Genomic DNA, 15,355 nt, shown 5'->3' with positions numbered 1-15,355 from the left:
TCTAAATCCCTTTGATGACTTTTGAAATTTCAGTCCGGATTTAAAACAAAATAAGAAATTCTAAAAACATTCAGCGTGGAATTTTCAACACCTCCTGAAGAATTTAGACACATAGGAGGAGATTTTCTAAGGCACATGCAGCAGGCAGGTGCCTAACTCTCATTGACTTTCAATGGGAGTTAGGTGCCAACATGCTGTTTGTGCCTTTGAAAATCTCCTCCTAATTCCCATCAAACGTCAATGAGAGTTAGGCACCTGCCTACTGTTTCTGCCTGTGAATATCAAATGAGTTGATGGGCGTTAGGCACCTGACTGTCATTTGCGCTTTTGGCTTTCAATGGGACTTATGTTTCTCAGTCACTTTTGAAAATTCCCTCATTGTCCCTTAGTCTGGACTGGGATCTTTGGCTCTCTTTTAAAATCAGAGAACGTATTTACAGTACCTTAGAAAAGTGGCATCAGCATACTCCTTACAGCTTCAGTAATACTCCTCATCTGGATAATACTGTGATACAAGTTTCAACAGCTTCCATCTGCATTGCATTGTGTTAGAGGGTCCATAGACGTGTCTGGTATGATTTATATGTTGGAAAAGTTCAGTTCATACCACAGTTGTCTGAAGGGCCTATGGGCTAAGTACAAAAAACTGGCCTTATCTTTAAAACAAGAACACACTACTTCAAAATATTGTTCTGAAGTAATTATTTTTCTATCTGGATACTTACATAAATCTTGTATTGATCCTGGCATCACTATAGCATATGAGTGTCTCACAGACATGAATGAATTTGTCCTCACACCCGTCTCCCTCTGTGAAGTGGGGCAGGTTTATTATCATCCTTTTCCAGCTGGGGAAACTGAGGAACAGAGATTCTAACATACCCAAGACCTGTGGGAGAGGGGAGAATTGACTCTAGATCCATGAGTTAGCATGATCCAGTGGAGTGAACAGGAGACTGGGAGCCAGCAAGGCCTGAGTTAAAATCTCAGCTCTCCTCTTTGACTCTGTCACTTGGGGCAAGTCACTTAGGCTCAAATTTTCCCCAGCTGCCTCTAATTTGGAGCGCCTCCATTTTCTGGTGCCCATCTTGAGACTTCCTGTGGCCTGATTTTCAGAGGTGCTGAGCACTGGCAGTACCATTGGCTTCTCCTGGTGATGAGCATCTCAGAAAATCAGCCACTTAGAGTCTCAGGTCGGACCCGCAGAAACGGAGTCACCCAGAGTCAGTGGCCTCTTCTGAACAGATTGACACTAATCTCTGCATCAGCGTCCCCATCTGCACGACAGTAGTCATGCTGGCCTACCTGCAGCGCTCGACGGGGGGATGGAAGGATTAGTTACTTGATTAACGTTGGGAGCATTTCGGGGCTGCAGCTTGAAGGTATATGGCCAGATTTTCCAAGTTGCTCAGCACCCACAATCAGGGCCAGATGTTCCCAGCGTTCAGCCCGGTGGGTGAAGATCGGAAGCGGTGCACTTTTTGAAAATTTGGCCCCTGGAAAAAAAAATCAAGAATATCCAGCATTCTAAGGCTTTCCCCCGTGTCCTTCGCTGTGCCTGGTCGCTTCTCCATGCCAGGCCTACAAACCACCAGGTCCATTAAGTATGAAGGGTCCAAGGTAACAGCCTTAATTCTGAACATGATTTTACTTTGATTTGTTTTGTCAAGAGGTTGAAAGCCTTTCCAACGTACACAATCACCCCTCCCATCTCTTTGGCAACCCTCACGCACTGAGCCACAAGTAGACCCACGCCAGGCTAGCAGACCTTTTTTTAAGCTCACTGCAGCCTCTAAGGGCAACCTAGGGGGTTGCTGTGGTTGGCTGGACCAGGTTTGGGTCATGTTAATTGCACTCAAATCACCAGCACTCAGAGAGGGAATGGGCCGATTGCCTCCAGCTGGTTAATAGCACTGCAGTGGTTCTCATGTCTCCAATGTACCTGTTTCAGGGCTTCTTGGGCGACCCTGGACCACCTGGGGAAAAAGGAGAAAAGGGGTCAAAGGTGAGTTCACCTGTTCTGAGCCTGGACACGGGGACCCAGTGGGTATTAGAGCCGTACAAGAGATGTTGTCATTTGCATGGAGAGCACTGGCTTGTCAGCAGGAGGCCTTTCAGTGTCCCCCATGGCCTAAGAGCTTGCTGCCATGTTGCAGGGATACTGCCTTTTGCTCCTCTCTCACCGAGATGAAGCCAATTCTGCTCAAGTCCCATTGTCACTTAGAAAACAAATCTGATTCCTCTCTGCATCTTCATGTCTATTCAGCCCCCGTGTCCTGAGTTAGCTCACAGCCCTGGTCCAGGTTCCTTCGGCTCTGCGTTGCTCTCTACTTCCGAAAGAAGGGGCCAACCCTTCCCATTGTTCCGCATCCTTGTTGTGTTTTAGGAGGAGGAGGGGGTAGGTTGGACTGTAGTTCCCCTTCCCTACAAAAAGCCTAAATCAGAGAAGAGCAGAGATTAGGTTAGGGTTGGAGCGCAGACAGGGCATTGTCTCCCACACAAGCCTGGCTTGTGGTATATAGAATGGAAATGTATTGGGCCGCCCGGCTGAGTGACTCAGCCCCCCATTGCCCACCCTGTGAGAGCGGGTACTGCTCGGTCTGTGCTCACAGCTCTCTGGCACGGTTCAGGATCCCAGCTGGCACGAGGCATCCCCTCCCATCTAGCACTGCTTTCTGCTGCACAGGGTGCATATTCCTCAGCTCTGTCTGCGCTTTTTGCTGTTTCAGGGGGTGAAAGGACAAAACGGCCCTTCAGGATCTGCTGGAGCTCAGGTAAGTTGGCCAAGAAACCAGCTCCTCTCCTCCTCTGACTGCCTCCCAGGATTTCTCTCTCACCTCTCTTCCCACTTGCTCAGTCTTTCCAGCCGTCAGTTTTGCTTTGAGTTCAGGGGGTTGCTCGAGCCCCAAGCTCAAAGCAGAACTTGGGGAGACTTGAACCCCCAGGAAGTGAAACAAGGTCTCTGACTCCAAAGGGGGGGGAAGGAGCCAAGCATCCCCCACAGCTCACCATGAGTTAGTTTACCTAGTACTGAGCCCCCAGTGCCTTCTGTCCTGCAGCACCCCTCCTAGTCCATTCCGCCCTTTGCTCTCCTGGAACGATACCTAACTCTGATGCCTTTTGTAGCTGGATGAGGAGCGGTGGTCTATAGTGATTAAAGCTCATGACAAGGAGTAGGGTGATACCGGTTCGATGCTTGGATCCGACACAGATTCATGTGACCTTGGGCAAGTCACTCAGTCTGCTGTACCTCAGTTTACCCCTCTGTCAAGATTATGATGCTGCTACTTGCATTTTTGGGGTGCGGAGGTGTGTGGCAAAGCTCCTTAATGCTTGGAGACTCTCCTTCCAGGGAAGAAACCCTTGTTGAATGGCCACGGCATTTCAGTAAAGAGTGGAAATGTCTCACAGGCTGTGAGTGCCTTGATGTGGGACTCTCTTCTCTTGGGTTTGACTCTTTAAAGCGGCAGATGAGATGGCCCTGTGCCCGATGTGTCTGCTCCTAATCTTCTCCTCCATACGTTGGCTTGTTTCCTAGGGAATGATGGGTGTCAAGGGTGCATCAGGGTTCCAGGGCCTGCCTGGACCAGGGGTGAGTGATTTGCATTCTTCTCCATGGTATGCTTCCTTCCCTAGCGTGCACGCACTGCAGCATCACGTATCCTGATACCAAATGAAGCGCTAGTGCACAGAGGAAGGCATGAGTCACAGAGTGCAGGACATCAACACCGCTCTGACTTCTTACAGCACCCTCTCATTTCCTTTGGGGGGAAGGGGGAGAATCTGAACTACCTTGTAACAACACCACTCACTCAAATTTGGCCCAGCCACCTGTCCATCACGACAGGAAGGTGGCTGGGCCAAACGTGAGTGGCACAATGACTCAGCTTGCCAGGTCACAATGCCATTTGCTCATAACAGAGGGGCAGCCAGGCCAAATTTGAGTGAGTGGTGTAACAACCTGGCACGTGGGGTCCCAGTGCCGCTCAGGTTTGGCCTGGCTAGAAAGTGGTTGGCTCATGGCCTGGCTCTACGTCATGTGCCTGTCCCACTCAGGCATCAGGAGATCCTTCTTATTCTGGTGCCAGCAACAGGATCCCCTTTCAGCAGTCCAAGTTCTCCACGTGAAAGTGGTAACGGGTCCCTCTGAACATGAATCCTAAGGGCTGGGCATTTACTCCGTTCCTTAACTCCCCTTTGTGAATGTAAAGCAGGGGAAATAGCTCCAGTCTGCCTGGCATGCCCCATGTGAGTTGAAGTGGGTAGGTGGATTTTGGGTGAAGAAAGGGGCAGGTGGTGAAGCCCTGTTAAGAGCATCGCCTGTAAAGGAAAAGAAAGGACAGCATTGTGGGCTTCTATTCTGATCTGCAAGAGGGGATCACACCAACTCTCCTCGCAAGGCTCTGGGGGTTTTTCACCTTCCTCTGCAGGATGGGGCACGGGTCGCTTGCTGGTGGATTCTCTGTACCTTGACGTCTTTAAACCATGATTTGAGGATTTTATTAACTCAGTTATAGGTGAGGGGTCTCTTACAGGAGTGGGTGGGTGAGGTTCTGCGGCCTGTGTTGTGCAGGAGGTCAGACTAGAGGATCATATCGGTCCCTTCTGACCTTAAAGTCTATGAGTCCATGAGGACGTGCACCCAACAGGGCTTTGCTCGGGGTTTCAGATTCAAATCAATTAACAAAACTCAAAATGAAACCCGGCCAAGTGGCTGAGCTGTGCCGGCCTTTGGGCTAAAGCCACGTGCAGCCAGATTCCTGTATAGATTGCACCCAAAGCCATAAATGGGCCCAGTTTCACTCGAAACGCAGCCCGGCTCGAAACCCAAACGGTTTGCGAATCTTGACGAACCCAGCCTGGTCTTTCAGGTTTGCAACTGTGTGAAAGCAGATAAATTCAGGGCTTGGTTACAAACATTTCTACCACTCCATGGACAATGGACTGATCATTCACTTCCGTTTATATAGCGCCCTTAAATCAATATTCCTGAGCACAGTACAGCTAAAGCCAATGGACTCAGACCTGTGGACACTTGACTAATTAGCCAGTGGATTTTGTACAAAGATAAATGAGGATTTTAATCGCTTGCCCCTCACAATGGCCTTCTGAGCTTCTGGTCAGAATTCACTGTCCCAGGTCTGGGCTCACTTTGCCTGCCCCACAGTGGATAGGAACATTCTTTGTGTGATGCTCTGCCCCAGAGTTGGGTCATCCGCAGTGGGGATTGAACCTGGCATGGTGTATTGAAATGATATAAGCTGCCACTTTAAACACTTGGATTTTTCCTGGTCCTGCTTGCAGTGTTTGGGGTTCTTTAGGGGAGTGTGTGAGCTGGTCCTAGCAGCAGTCAGCCAGCCTACGGTAAGGTGGGGTGAGTTGTGCCTCTCTGTTTTAGGGAGCAGCCAGTTTTGTGTGTCTCTGTTTTTGCGTTCTTGTGTGTTATCATTCTAAAGTCTAAGAAATGTAGTGGTGTTATTTTGCAATCTTCCAGAATGAGTATTTGTTAATGTAACTTTGCTGTGTGTGTGCCATGGACATAACACCTGGGACCTCTGGATCTTAAAGCATGAGCCTCTGTTGCCTGAGCTAAGAGACCCAGATCTGTTAGCCAAGGCTGTGGCAGGCTCAACAACTTTTATCTGTGGTCCAGCCACCACCGGAGCAGAGCAGAGTGTCATGTGGAGTGGGTGTGGGTTACACTTGCCAGCATGGGTCTGCATTACATCATCCTCGTACACTCACAAAGGTGGCTATTTCCAGGTTATACCTGGTGCGATGTCACTCAGCAGGGAAGAGGGGACGGGAAAAGAGAGATGCTGCTTTCAGTGTTGAGGTCTCAAGTGTTTCTTTATCTTGCTCCAGGGGGAGAGTGGTGCAGTGGGTTCTCCAGGGCCAGCTGGACCTATGGTAAGTTTATAATTCTTTTAGTTCACACAGTGAATAAAAAGAAGGTTGTTCTTGTGCCTGAGATGGCTTTCACTATCCTCTGACTCAGGTGGTAGGTCAACCCAGCACTGCCCTGGTTCATTCAGTGCCATTGCCTTTGAGCTGGAAAAGGAAATAGAGCTGGTGGAAAATGCCGTTTGTCAAAATTGAAACTTTCCAGGGGAATGTGTCAATTTCAACAAATTTTTATTTTGGAAAAAAAAAGTCCAAATGACGAATATTCATAAGGATGAAAAATTCTATTTCAATGCTTTTGGGATGGAACCTTTTGATTTTTTGTTTCAAAATATATTTTGTTTTATATTACAAATTACAATCTAAAATTTTCAAAAATTCAGTATCCCAGAAAGGTTTAAAATTTGAATTTTCACTCCAAAGCATATTTCAAAATGGTGGAATTTCCTGTGAGATGGAAATTCCACTTCCTGAGCAGCTCTAAAGGGAATCAGCCCTGCCGTGCGAGGGCAGGGCATGTTGCAATGAGCACGAGAGGTAAACACCATCAGCAGAAAGGAGGAAAGTGGAAGAAAAAGGAATTCCTTTCCCATCTATTCCCTCTTGCTTGTCTAGAGACCCACAAAGAAGTAGCACTGTGGTGTGAGTGGGGCAGCTGTCTCTTCAATACAAGAACATTACTGAGTTTTAAACATACAGCCATAATGGCCAGGGTTAGGAGATGGCATGCCTATGCATCTGTCTCTTTGGGAATGAGTTGGCGGTGTGGGGTTGCAGCATAGCGAAATAAATCCCTGTGCAGCAATATAGGCAGGTATAAAGTGGTAACACTGGAAGGAATGGGACTAACCTACCTGTGCCAGTGACATGCTCTCTCCATTTCGACTCATCCCCATGCTTTTATGGTTGCTGACTGGAGCTCTTTTGTGAATGTGAGAATATGAAACATTATGATCTTTGGTTGCATAGCAGTAATACGTAGGAGCCTGGGTCATGGGCCAAGACCCCCATTGTGCTAGGTGCTGTACAAACATAGAATAAAAAGATGGTCTCTGTCTCAAAGAGCTCATGGTCTGGTGGTTCTGATGGACTCCACTGCATATTAACAACACAGCGTTGATGTAAATCCCGCATGGCTTTCTCCAGGAACACTAAATTAAGAGATGTTCAGGCCAGACGTGTCCAGCAGATCATCTAGTCTGACCTGCAGTAAAGGCCACAAAATTTCACCCAGTAACTCCTGCATCAAGCCCAATAACTTGGTCTTCTGAGCTTCTAGTCTGTATTGCTTCAAGCGAGTGCCCTGCTCTGCTGGGGTCTGTCTCGGGAAGCCCCAAGACAGACCCCATTGGAGGGCACTGAATGCTGCTGGGTGGGGAGCCCTAACTCGTGTGTGGCGATGCATCATCCCTGAGCATGAGCTGGTGATTAATCACCTGCAAGTCCTAGGATAGGCCCCTGCCCATCATCCAGGGCCAAGCCAATCCAGAAGCACGGGTTTAACCAAGTGGTCTCAATGCAGGTATATAGGCCGCTAAAGAAAACAGCCACTCCAGTCTGCTCAACACTGCAATCTTACTGGGAGAATTCCCAGCTGCCTGGAAGATCTGACAGACAGCTCCATCCATCCTGTGCCTGCTCTTCCTCCTGCCGGACCCTGGCTGTCCTGATGTGGATCCGTGAAGGAGCTGACTGCATGGTTCTCGCGCAGTTCATGACAGAATAACTATGGGGCCTGTACTTATTTGTCTGTTGCTTTATTGCAGGGGGAGCCTGGGCAGCCAGGGCCAGTTGGGTTACAAGGAGTCAATGGCTCGCAGGTGGGTCTGTACGGGGCAGGTGGCATGTACCTTGTTGTTGCGTGCGTCTCTTTCTTTGCCTGCCGTGCCGCTTTAGTGAGCATGCATGTGTTTGCTTTTTTCGCAGGGAGAAATGGGCCCATCCGGCTTGCCAGGCCCACGGGGCCCCAAGGTACGTCCTCGACCCTTCTCCCAAACTTGAACGCTAGCCACGTGGTGACAGAGGTGGCTATGGGGACCTTTGTGAAATGAGTTCAAGGGTGGGGCTGTGTTACCCTGGCACCAAATCCATCAGCTCAGCTGGCACTAAATGGCAACCGAGCCGGGGTGGAGGAAGGCTTAATTGGCCTGGAGGCTAAAGAATCTCTCTGTCCTTGCACCTCCACCCCATGCCACAGACACTTCTGCTCATTCCTTGCAAGAGGTGGATGGTGAATAAGGAATGCAGCGAATCCGATGAAGCACATTGGAAGGCGGAGCTTACAGGTTTTTCCAGGCGCACAAGTTAATTCAAGCCTAACTGTAGGGTGCTTTTGCCCCACCCTGTTTTCTGTAGGGACCACAAGGCTTGCAAGGGAGACGTGGATCCCCAGGGCCTAGAGGATTACAGGTAAATTGCTCCTGGCTGCATAATCATCTTCTCAGTACAGAGCACATGGCATTTCCAAGGCCACAGGTGTCCTGTACACCATCCCGAAAAGTGGGGCCTTGCCCAAGACCTTGCTAAGTGCAGGGGGTGCTGGAATTATCCATTGCACCTCACAGCCGCCGAGAAGCGGGGGGACCACTGGCAGGGAAGTACAACACTCTAGTAAACTGTGCTGCGAGGTTCTGCACCTTCTCCTCACCTCTTCCTGAGGTCTGGGGCCTGATTCTCTGTGCTGCAGGTGAGATCAGGACTGGAAGTGAGGTTACACCACAGGAAAAGCCAGAGTTCTTAGAAGAGAGTGTTTTCCTCACTGAGCATGGCCCTGGCAGGGACACCTGCAGGTACTGGTAGACCAGCCAGAGGGGTTAGTGGAAGGAGAAAGATGACTGATGAAGATGCAGGAAAAGAAATGTAAGCAAGCCGTATCCCAGATAGACTAGTGCATGTGGAAAAACATTGTCATTTGTATGGAAATATACATCCAAATCCACCCTGTTTCCCTAATGGGCTATAGGAAAGCTTAGGACAAACTTCTCCATCCCCATGGACAATTCACCATGGATATGTGTTTACTATTTCTGACCCCTCCTCACCCATCTGTCACAAAGACTGTCCGTTGCCTGGAAGAGTTTCACTTGGGGAAACTGTAGCATTGGGAGGGGCCAGGGCTCATGAGATGAAATCACCTGAGATCCTTCATTGCCAATGGGTATAAACCACCGAATGCAGGGCTGGAGGGTACGTGGCATTTGAACAGACTGTGGAGTGAAAGAAATAGCACAAAGCGAATGAGCCAGTGCTACCCTTGATCTGTAGTGACATCATTTGAAGGATGCTGGACAGGATTCTGTTTGCCTTTGATTTCATTTAAAATCTACTTCTAAAGGACGGAGTCTTTATCCTTGCCTATATTTACAGCTTATTTTTGTTCTCTTTCTCTCTAGGGTCCCCTTGGGATAGAAGGATGCCCTGGGCCTAAAGGAGACCCTGTAAGAGTCTGTTTCCCCCATCTCTCTCTCTATATATATGCTGCCATTGCAATGGTGTTTCGTTGTTACTGAGGTGGCATGTTGCAATGAGCCCATCACTGTAGTATCTGGTATCTATATCCCTGAAGGGAGAACAAAGTACTCTTGCCCTCCCCGGAGCTACTTGTCTAAACTGAGCACGTGCCAAGTGGTGCCCGTTTTGGCTCCAGGGCTGTTAGGTAGAGGCCTGCATAGACAATGGAGTCTTCCTTTGTGCCCTGTAAACTTGATCTCAGGTGGGAATGAATTCCAAAGCCCAGGGATTTCTGTTGAGAGTATGTCTATGCTGTATGGACAGGCTATGCTAGAAGCTCTCATAGACATACCTGAGCGAGCTTTAATTTAGCTGATGCAGGGCCAGAAGCAGCGAAGCTGTAGCAGTGTGGGCTGTAGAAGCCTGCCTGGAGCCCTGTGTAACTCCTTACAGAGCTCTCCCCATCCAGCGGCTGTTTCACTCCACTCAGACCTGAGCTGGCTAGAGTAAAGCTATCTCAGGTGTGTCTGCCCTCCAATTACAGTATGGATATTGTGAGAATCCATGGGTCTTGGACCCAGGTCTGCGAGTCCCCAGGCAACCTTTGCATACTGGCCACCATCCAATGGTTTGCTAGTAACTAGTGAGCCGAGTGGCTAAAGCAACCATAGCCCCACCAGAGGCATGGCCCATGTGAATCCTGATTGGCCCACTGATTGGTCCAGCTGTGCTATTTAGGGCAGAAGGAGGCACAGGTGCAAGTGGGGGAATTCCTGTCTGGCAGCTGCATCAGACTTTGTCATCTCACCTGACTCCTGAGCCCTGCTTACCTGACTTGTCCCCACTTCTTGCTTTCCTGACCTCTTCCTGATCCCTGCCCCGGGTCTCTGACCATTGGCTCGACTCTGCCTCCTGCTCCAACCACTAGGTCTGACCACCCAAGCCATGGTCATGACAGATAAATCCTGAGAGCACCTTGCCCTCAGCCTCCATGCCTGGGGGCATATGGCTGCAGTGTCCTTGCTGATGGCAGCCACTATGCCAGGTTGCAGCAGACTCAGGTAACCAAACCCTGGTGGCTTTAGGTTTTTGAAGATAAACACCTTGAATTGGACCGAGCCTGGGATTGGTAGCTAGTGCAGGGTGGGACGTCTCTATGAAATGCTCCCACACTGCCCCACTTAAAAAAGAGAAATAGGTAGGTGGCTTTCTCTGGGCCATTGCTGGTATCTGTGTGTTGACTGGCTGGCAGAAGGACCACCACAGAGACAGCCTCTTTCCCTGCCAAGCTCCAGCATCTGGCATATGCCTTTCTACCCTAAGGAAGATACTCACAATGCTAGTCTTTGACCCCTGAACTCCTGCTAGCCAAAAGGGGGGAAAAGAGAAAATTGTAAAATCTGAGGGAGAAAAAAAGGAAGGGGACAAAAATCTAAATACTCTACCCCAGGAGGATGTTTGAAAAAGGGAGAAGGGCCAGACACTCCATCCAGTCCACTAGGAACCCGTTTGCTGTTGCTGTTGATTTTAAATGGAAGGTGTTGAGATCCTGTGGTGATGGGCAGACATATAAAACTCAGATAGGATACATTCCTCTGCTATCCATGTAGTGATTCCATTTTTTAACTCTTTCTGGTCCATTTGCTGCAGACTATAACTCACAGTTGAAAGAGAGCCCTTTAGAGGTGGAATTGGGTCCTTTTCACACTTAGGTCTGGCACAATCCTGAAACCTTTGGGGTTATTTTATTTTTTGTTTTGTCTCTTCCCACATTCGTTGTTGACTTGGCCACGGGCCATTAACTTGCCATAAAGGTTAGAGAATGACTGCAGGGGTAGAAATGTAGCAGGATGGAGTCTGATGGATAAACAGAGGCATTGGCTATAATTGGTAAATGCAGAGTTGCATGTTTAGATGCAGGTCTGGGATGAGCCTCTGACTACTTAGAAGAAACTGCCTTATTAACAGTAGAGTATCGTCCTTCGCTTTGTCACCGTTAGTCATTCGGAAAAACTGAGTGTGTGACATTCATAGCCCATTCTTGGTCAAAATGGGTCATTGGCACCTCCTTTCCCATAGCTGCTGGCCAAATTCCCTGCCTATGAAGAGTAAAGAGTCTGGCACCTGGAAGTCTAGAATGGCTCAAATGTGGAGTGGGACATGTACAGAATTCATTAAACTTTTTATATCCAATTAAGAAACGTCCCTCTTGGGAGCCTCGTAATCCCCTCTCTCCACATCCCTTCTTCCTTGGAAACAAGATTTGATTTTTTACCCACCCTCTGCCATTTCCCCTCATGCACTCACGCCGTTTGAGTGTCTCTGGGCTGCTGTTTGTTACCTCTAAATAACAGCCAGCCTTGATGAGTTCATTCAAACGTGGGCCGCCTTTTCATGAAGCCTTTTATATCGGATTATTTCTGGTTGCAGGGAGCAGTCGGTCCTGCTGGGTTCAGAGGAGAGCGTGGGCAAGAAGGCCCCGCGGTAAGTCCGCATGGATTTAGATTTCCACTCTGGGAGGAAGAGCGGGGAAGGGAAGCGGGAGGTATTGGGCATGGTGAATTCTTTCTACCCTTGCTCCAATTCGTAACCTGAACAGGCACATTGCATTGGCATAAATAATGAGGGAAACCCACTTGGTCTTTCCCTTAGCTCCATCTTTCTTTTTGGAGCCCTGCGGCTACCACTGGTAGAACTCATAGGCCATTTGTGATCCTGCCCACTGCACAAATGACAAAACCAAGCTAGCTTTCTCCCCCCACCCTTGCATCCCCCCCGTGTGTTGGTACGTTGTAGACTCAGATGCATTTATCTGCGCATGTGGCTGGGCTAGGAAATGGGCCAGGTAAAAGAACCGGATTGGCGAGCAAGCGTGCTGCACTGGGCAGTCCCACACAATACTGCTGCAGTCACCTATGGCAGTGATGGGATTTAGGCAGTGGGTGCCTGTGTGCGCACTGGGGAAGCTGCCCTTACTGGAGTAATGCTGTTGCAGAAGCTAAGCCGGGTGAGCGAGGTAGATTTCTGGGGAAATGCAGAGTCTGAGCCCTGGGGTAATCCACCCTGATTGGGAGGAGGTTAACTCCTCCTGGCCTCTTTTCAGCAGGAGAGACGAAGGACACGCTATTGTCAATGCCTTTCCTACACTGAATAGAAGCAGCTCTCCATGTCTTTCTCACACACCTCCTATCTGGGTGCCAGAAGAGTTCGTGCTTCTGACTTGCTCCAAGCCCTCTCACGGCGCCCCTCACACACTCATAGACCTTTCACCAGTGCACACTGTCAGATCCCTTTACGCTCCCTGGGTGTTCGTAGGCTTTGGGTGCAATCATGGACTGTGCCGGGGCTATGTCTCAGTGTGGGGGATTCCCATAAGGCTTTTGCCTTTCAGTTAGTGACATCCTAAAGAGCAAATCTGAGAGTAATCTTTCCCCATGGAAGCATGTAAAACCCGGAGGGTTGGAGGGCATCTTTTGTGGATAATAAGCAAGGAACGGTTTTCTCCTAAGCTCTCTCTGTGCCCAGTGGAAATCGGTGAAACAGGGAGGTAACTCTGGCAAGAACCAGAGCAGAAAGGGGAGCTGGTGGATAGGGGGCTGGAGTGGGACTCAGGACACCTGGGTTCAATTCCCTGCTCATCCACAGACTCCCTTGGATGAGTCCCCTCATATACCCTGTGTCTCAGGTGCCCATCCGTAATATGAGAATGATGCTTCCCTTCTGGGCAGGGAGCGTGGAGGATAAAATCCACGAATGGCCAGTTACCTAGACAGATGAGTCTGACTCAGACCATAGCATCTCCTGGGGGCTAGCTCAGCAGAGCACATGTACTTTGGGACCAGTGCATGTGGGTGTTTGATTAAAAACAAGATTTTATTTTTAAACCCTCCTGAGGGCTGCTGATAATTTAGCCTAGCCAGGTGGGCCGGTGAGGTGGTGTTGAGAGAGCCATGTCCCTCCTGTTTGTCCTTCTGTCTGTTATCGCTGGGTCACAGCTTGACAGGCACCTGGCATTGAAGAACAATGCAAATGCTCAGTGCAGGTTAAAGGATGGCTGCCTGCCCCAGTAATCATTTCCCTATGTTCCTAGCTCTCTCTCTCCCTCCTGGAGATGGACAGTGTGGCTGGCCCACTACATGAAATGAAGGGGGCCAATGAAGAGGACAGGGCAGCACCTGGGGGAACTAGACGAGGCCTCGTGAGAAAGACCCAGAGAGTGGGAGCAGACTGGGTCAGTCAAGGAGGCAGGCGATGAGGGCTGCCAGAGAGAGAAGGTGGTTCCTGGGAGACGGTTGAAGGCAGGGGGAGCAGCAGCAGAGGAAGATGCCTGCTGGCTCGCAGCTGGAGAGCCGGAGCCCAGGGCCAGAGGGTGTGGAAGGAAGGGGGGCGCTCTGGAGGGGCTTACCTGCTGGTGTCTCCTTGCTGGTGAGTTTGAGCCAGAGGAATCATGAGAAGGTCAAGGGAAATGAGGGATGCTCCCCTGGCAAGGGTGCTCTGAGCAGAGAGGCTGTGGCGGTTGCTGCTGGGAAGAGGAGCACTCTCCCCAGAAGGAAGGGCTGGGTGCCTGTCCTGGCAGGGAGACTGAAGAGGACTGATAAAAGGGCTGGGGTGGTGGAAGACACCAGGGTATGGTGTGAACAAAGGCAGGTTTTAAAGACTGCATGCACTGGGGGTGATGTGGACTGTGTGTTGGAACTTCTGGTTATGGATGTTTGCAGTCAGTTGTATCAATGAACTATGGTGGTTTAGAAGACAAGCTTCCATGGAGTTACTGGGGACTCAAAAGGGAAACCGAGGCGAGGGGCCACTGGCAGGGCTGTCCTGAGGCCAAGAAGGGGTGCCTGGGAGGAGGCCTCTCATTTACACCTCGCCATAGGACTATCAACAATGACTCTCTGCCGGTTAGGCTGGTGTTTCCCCTTGATCATGAAGTTCAGACGCTGCTTTTTCTGGCACATGCTTTCCACCCTGGGAGTTTTTGGAGACCTGTGTGGATTTTTTCCTGTGTCTTTGAAAAGTTGCACTGAAAAGCCCCTCTTCCTCTTTCAGGGGTTGATCGGAATGCCAGGTTCCCAGGGACTGCCAGGAGACCAGGTAAGTCACTTGGCCTGCATAATGCAATTAACTTCAGTGGCTCGGGTCCCGATAGCACAGGAAAGTCTAGTTAGGGGGCTCCGATATGCTGTGGAATTGCTGGAAGCGTGGCCCTCCATATGAGAGTTTGTACTGAAAGCTAAATATGATTATTTGGGAAATAAAATAGGTGGCCACTTTTGTACTCCCTTGAAATGCTGTGTGTTAGGGGTGCTCTCTGAAGGGACTCTGCCTTCTGAGGCCTTGTCTTCACTAGAAAAAAGGTGTGTTCTTACCACATGGTAACTAACATGAAGTAAAATCCTGGTGAATCAGACTCATAGAACCATAGGTTAGAAGGGACCACAAGGGTTACCTAGTCTAACCCCCTGCCAAGATGCAGGATTTGTTGTGCCTAAACCATCCAAAGACAAAGCAGCTAGTAGCTGTCACACGAAACAGTTAACTTGCGGTAAGAGCACACCTTTTTTCCTTGTGTGGACACACCCTAATCATCATAGAAGTTGGATTGTTAAAGATCCCTGAAACCTGATCACCTATCAGGGAGAACAATACTTTTAATTCCCCTCGCACCTTGCATGTGAGCGTCTCAGAGCTCTTCACAAATGTTCATAAGTTTGACCTCCTTTCCATACACTCCTCCACCGCTGCCATTTGAGATATCGCCCCCATTTTACAGATGGGGAAAATCTGGTACAATTGAGCTCAGGCCACACGCATTGAAACTAACAGACCTGGGAGTAATACCTAGCTCCAGTACGTCCTCTTCCTGTGCTATATGCTATGCGGACAGAGGGCCTTGTGGTTAGTTAGGGAGGATGTTTGATGTTGGAGAAAGAATTTAACCAGGACATTAGACATCAAGGCACAAGACCACAGGTTTGCTGCTCTTGGAGGTGGCTTTGAG

General features: G+C 49.5%; 1 protein-coding gene across 1 annotated transcript in view; it reads left to right on the top strand.

Moving 5' to 3' along the window:
• LOC137148963 (collagen alpha-1(V) chain-like) overlaps positions 1-15,355 on the top strand; it is a 132,135-nt gene that overhangs the window by 100,143 nt on the left and 16,637 nt on the right. The window contains exons 16-25 of the mRNA XM_067542196.1: positions 1,952-2,005; positions 2,730-2,774; positions 3,539-3,592; positions 5,866-5,910; positions 7,671-7,724; positions 7,831-7,875; positions 8,260-8,313; positions 9,297-9,341; positions 11,785-11,838; positions 14,404-14,448. Of these exons, the coding sequence (XP_067398297.1) occupies positions 1,952-2,005; positions 2,730-2,774; positions 3,539-3,592; positions 5,866-5,910; positions 7,671-7,724; positions 7,831-7,875; positions 8,260-8,313; positions 9,297-9,341; positions 11,785-11,838; positions 14,404-14,448 (495 nt within the window). The remainder of the gene's footprint in view (positions 1-1,951; positions 2,006-2,729; positions 2,775-3,538; positions 3,593-5,865; positions 5,911-7,670; positions 7,725-7,830; positions 7,876-8,259; positions 8,314-9,296; positions 9,342-11,784; positions 11,839-14,403; positions 14,449-15,355) is intronic.

This window comes from Emydura macquarii, unplaced genomic scaffold (assembly GCF_026122565.2).
Source record: "Emydura macquarii macquarii isolate MOO-44397 ecotype Brisbane River unplaced genomic scaffold, CSIRO-AGI_Emac_v2 contig_691, whole genome shotgun sequence".
Taxonomy (NCBI): domain Eukaryota; kingdom Metazoa; phylum Chordata; order Testudines; family Chelidae; genus Emydura; species Emydura macquarii.
Note: the sequence above shows the minus strand (reverse complement) of the source record. Positions and strands in the feature narration are given on the sequence as shown.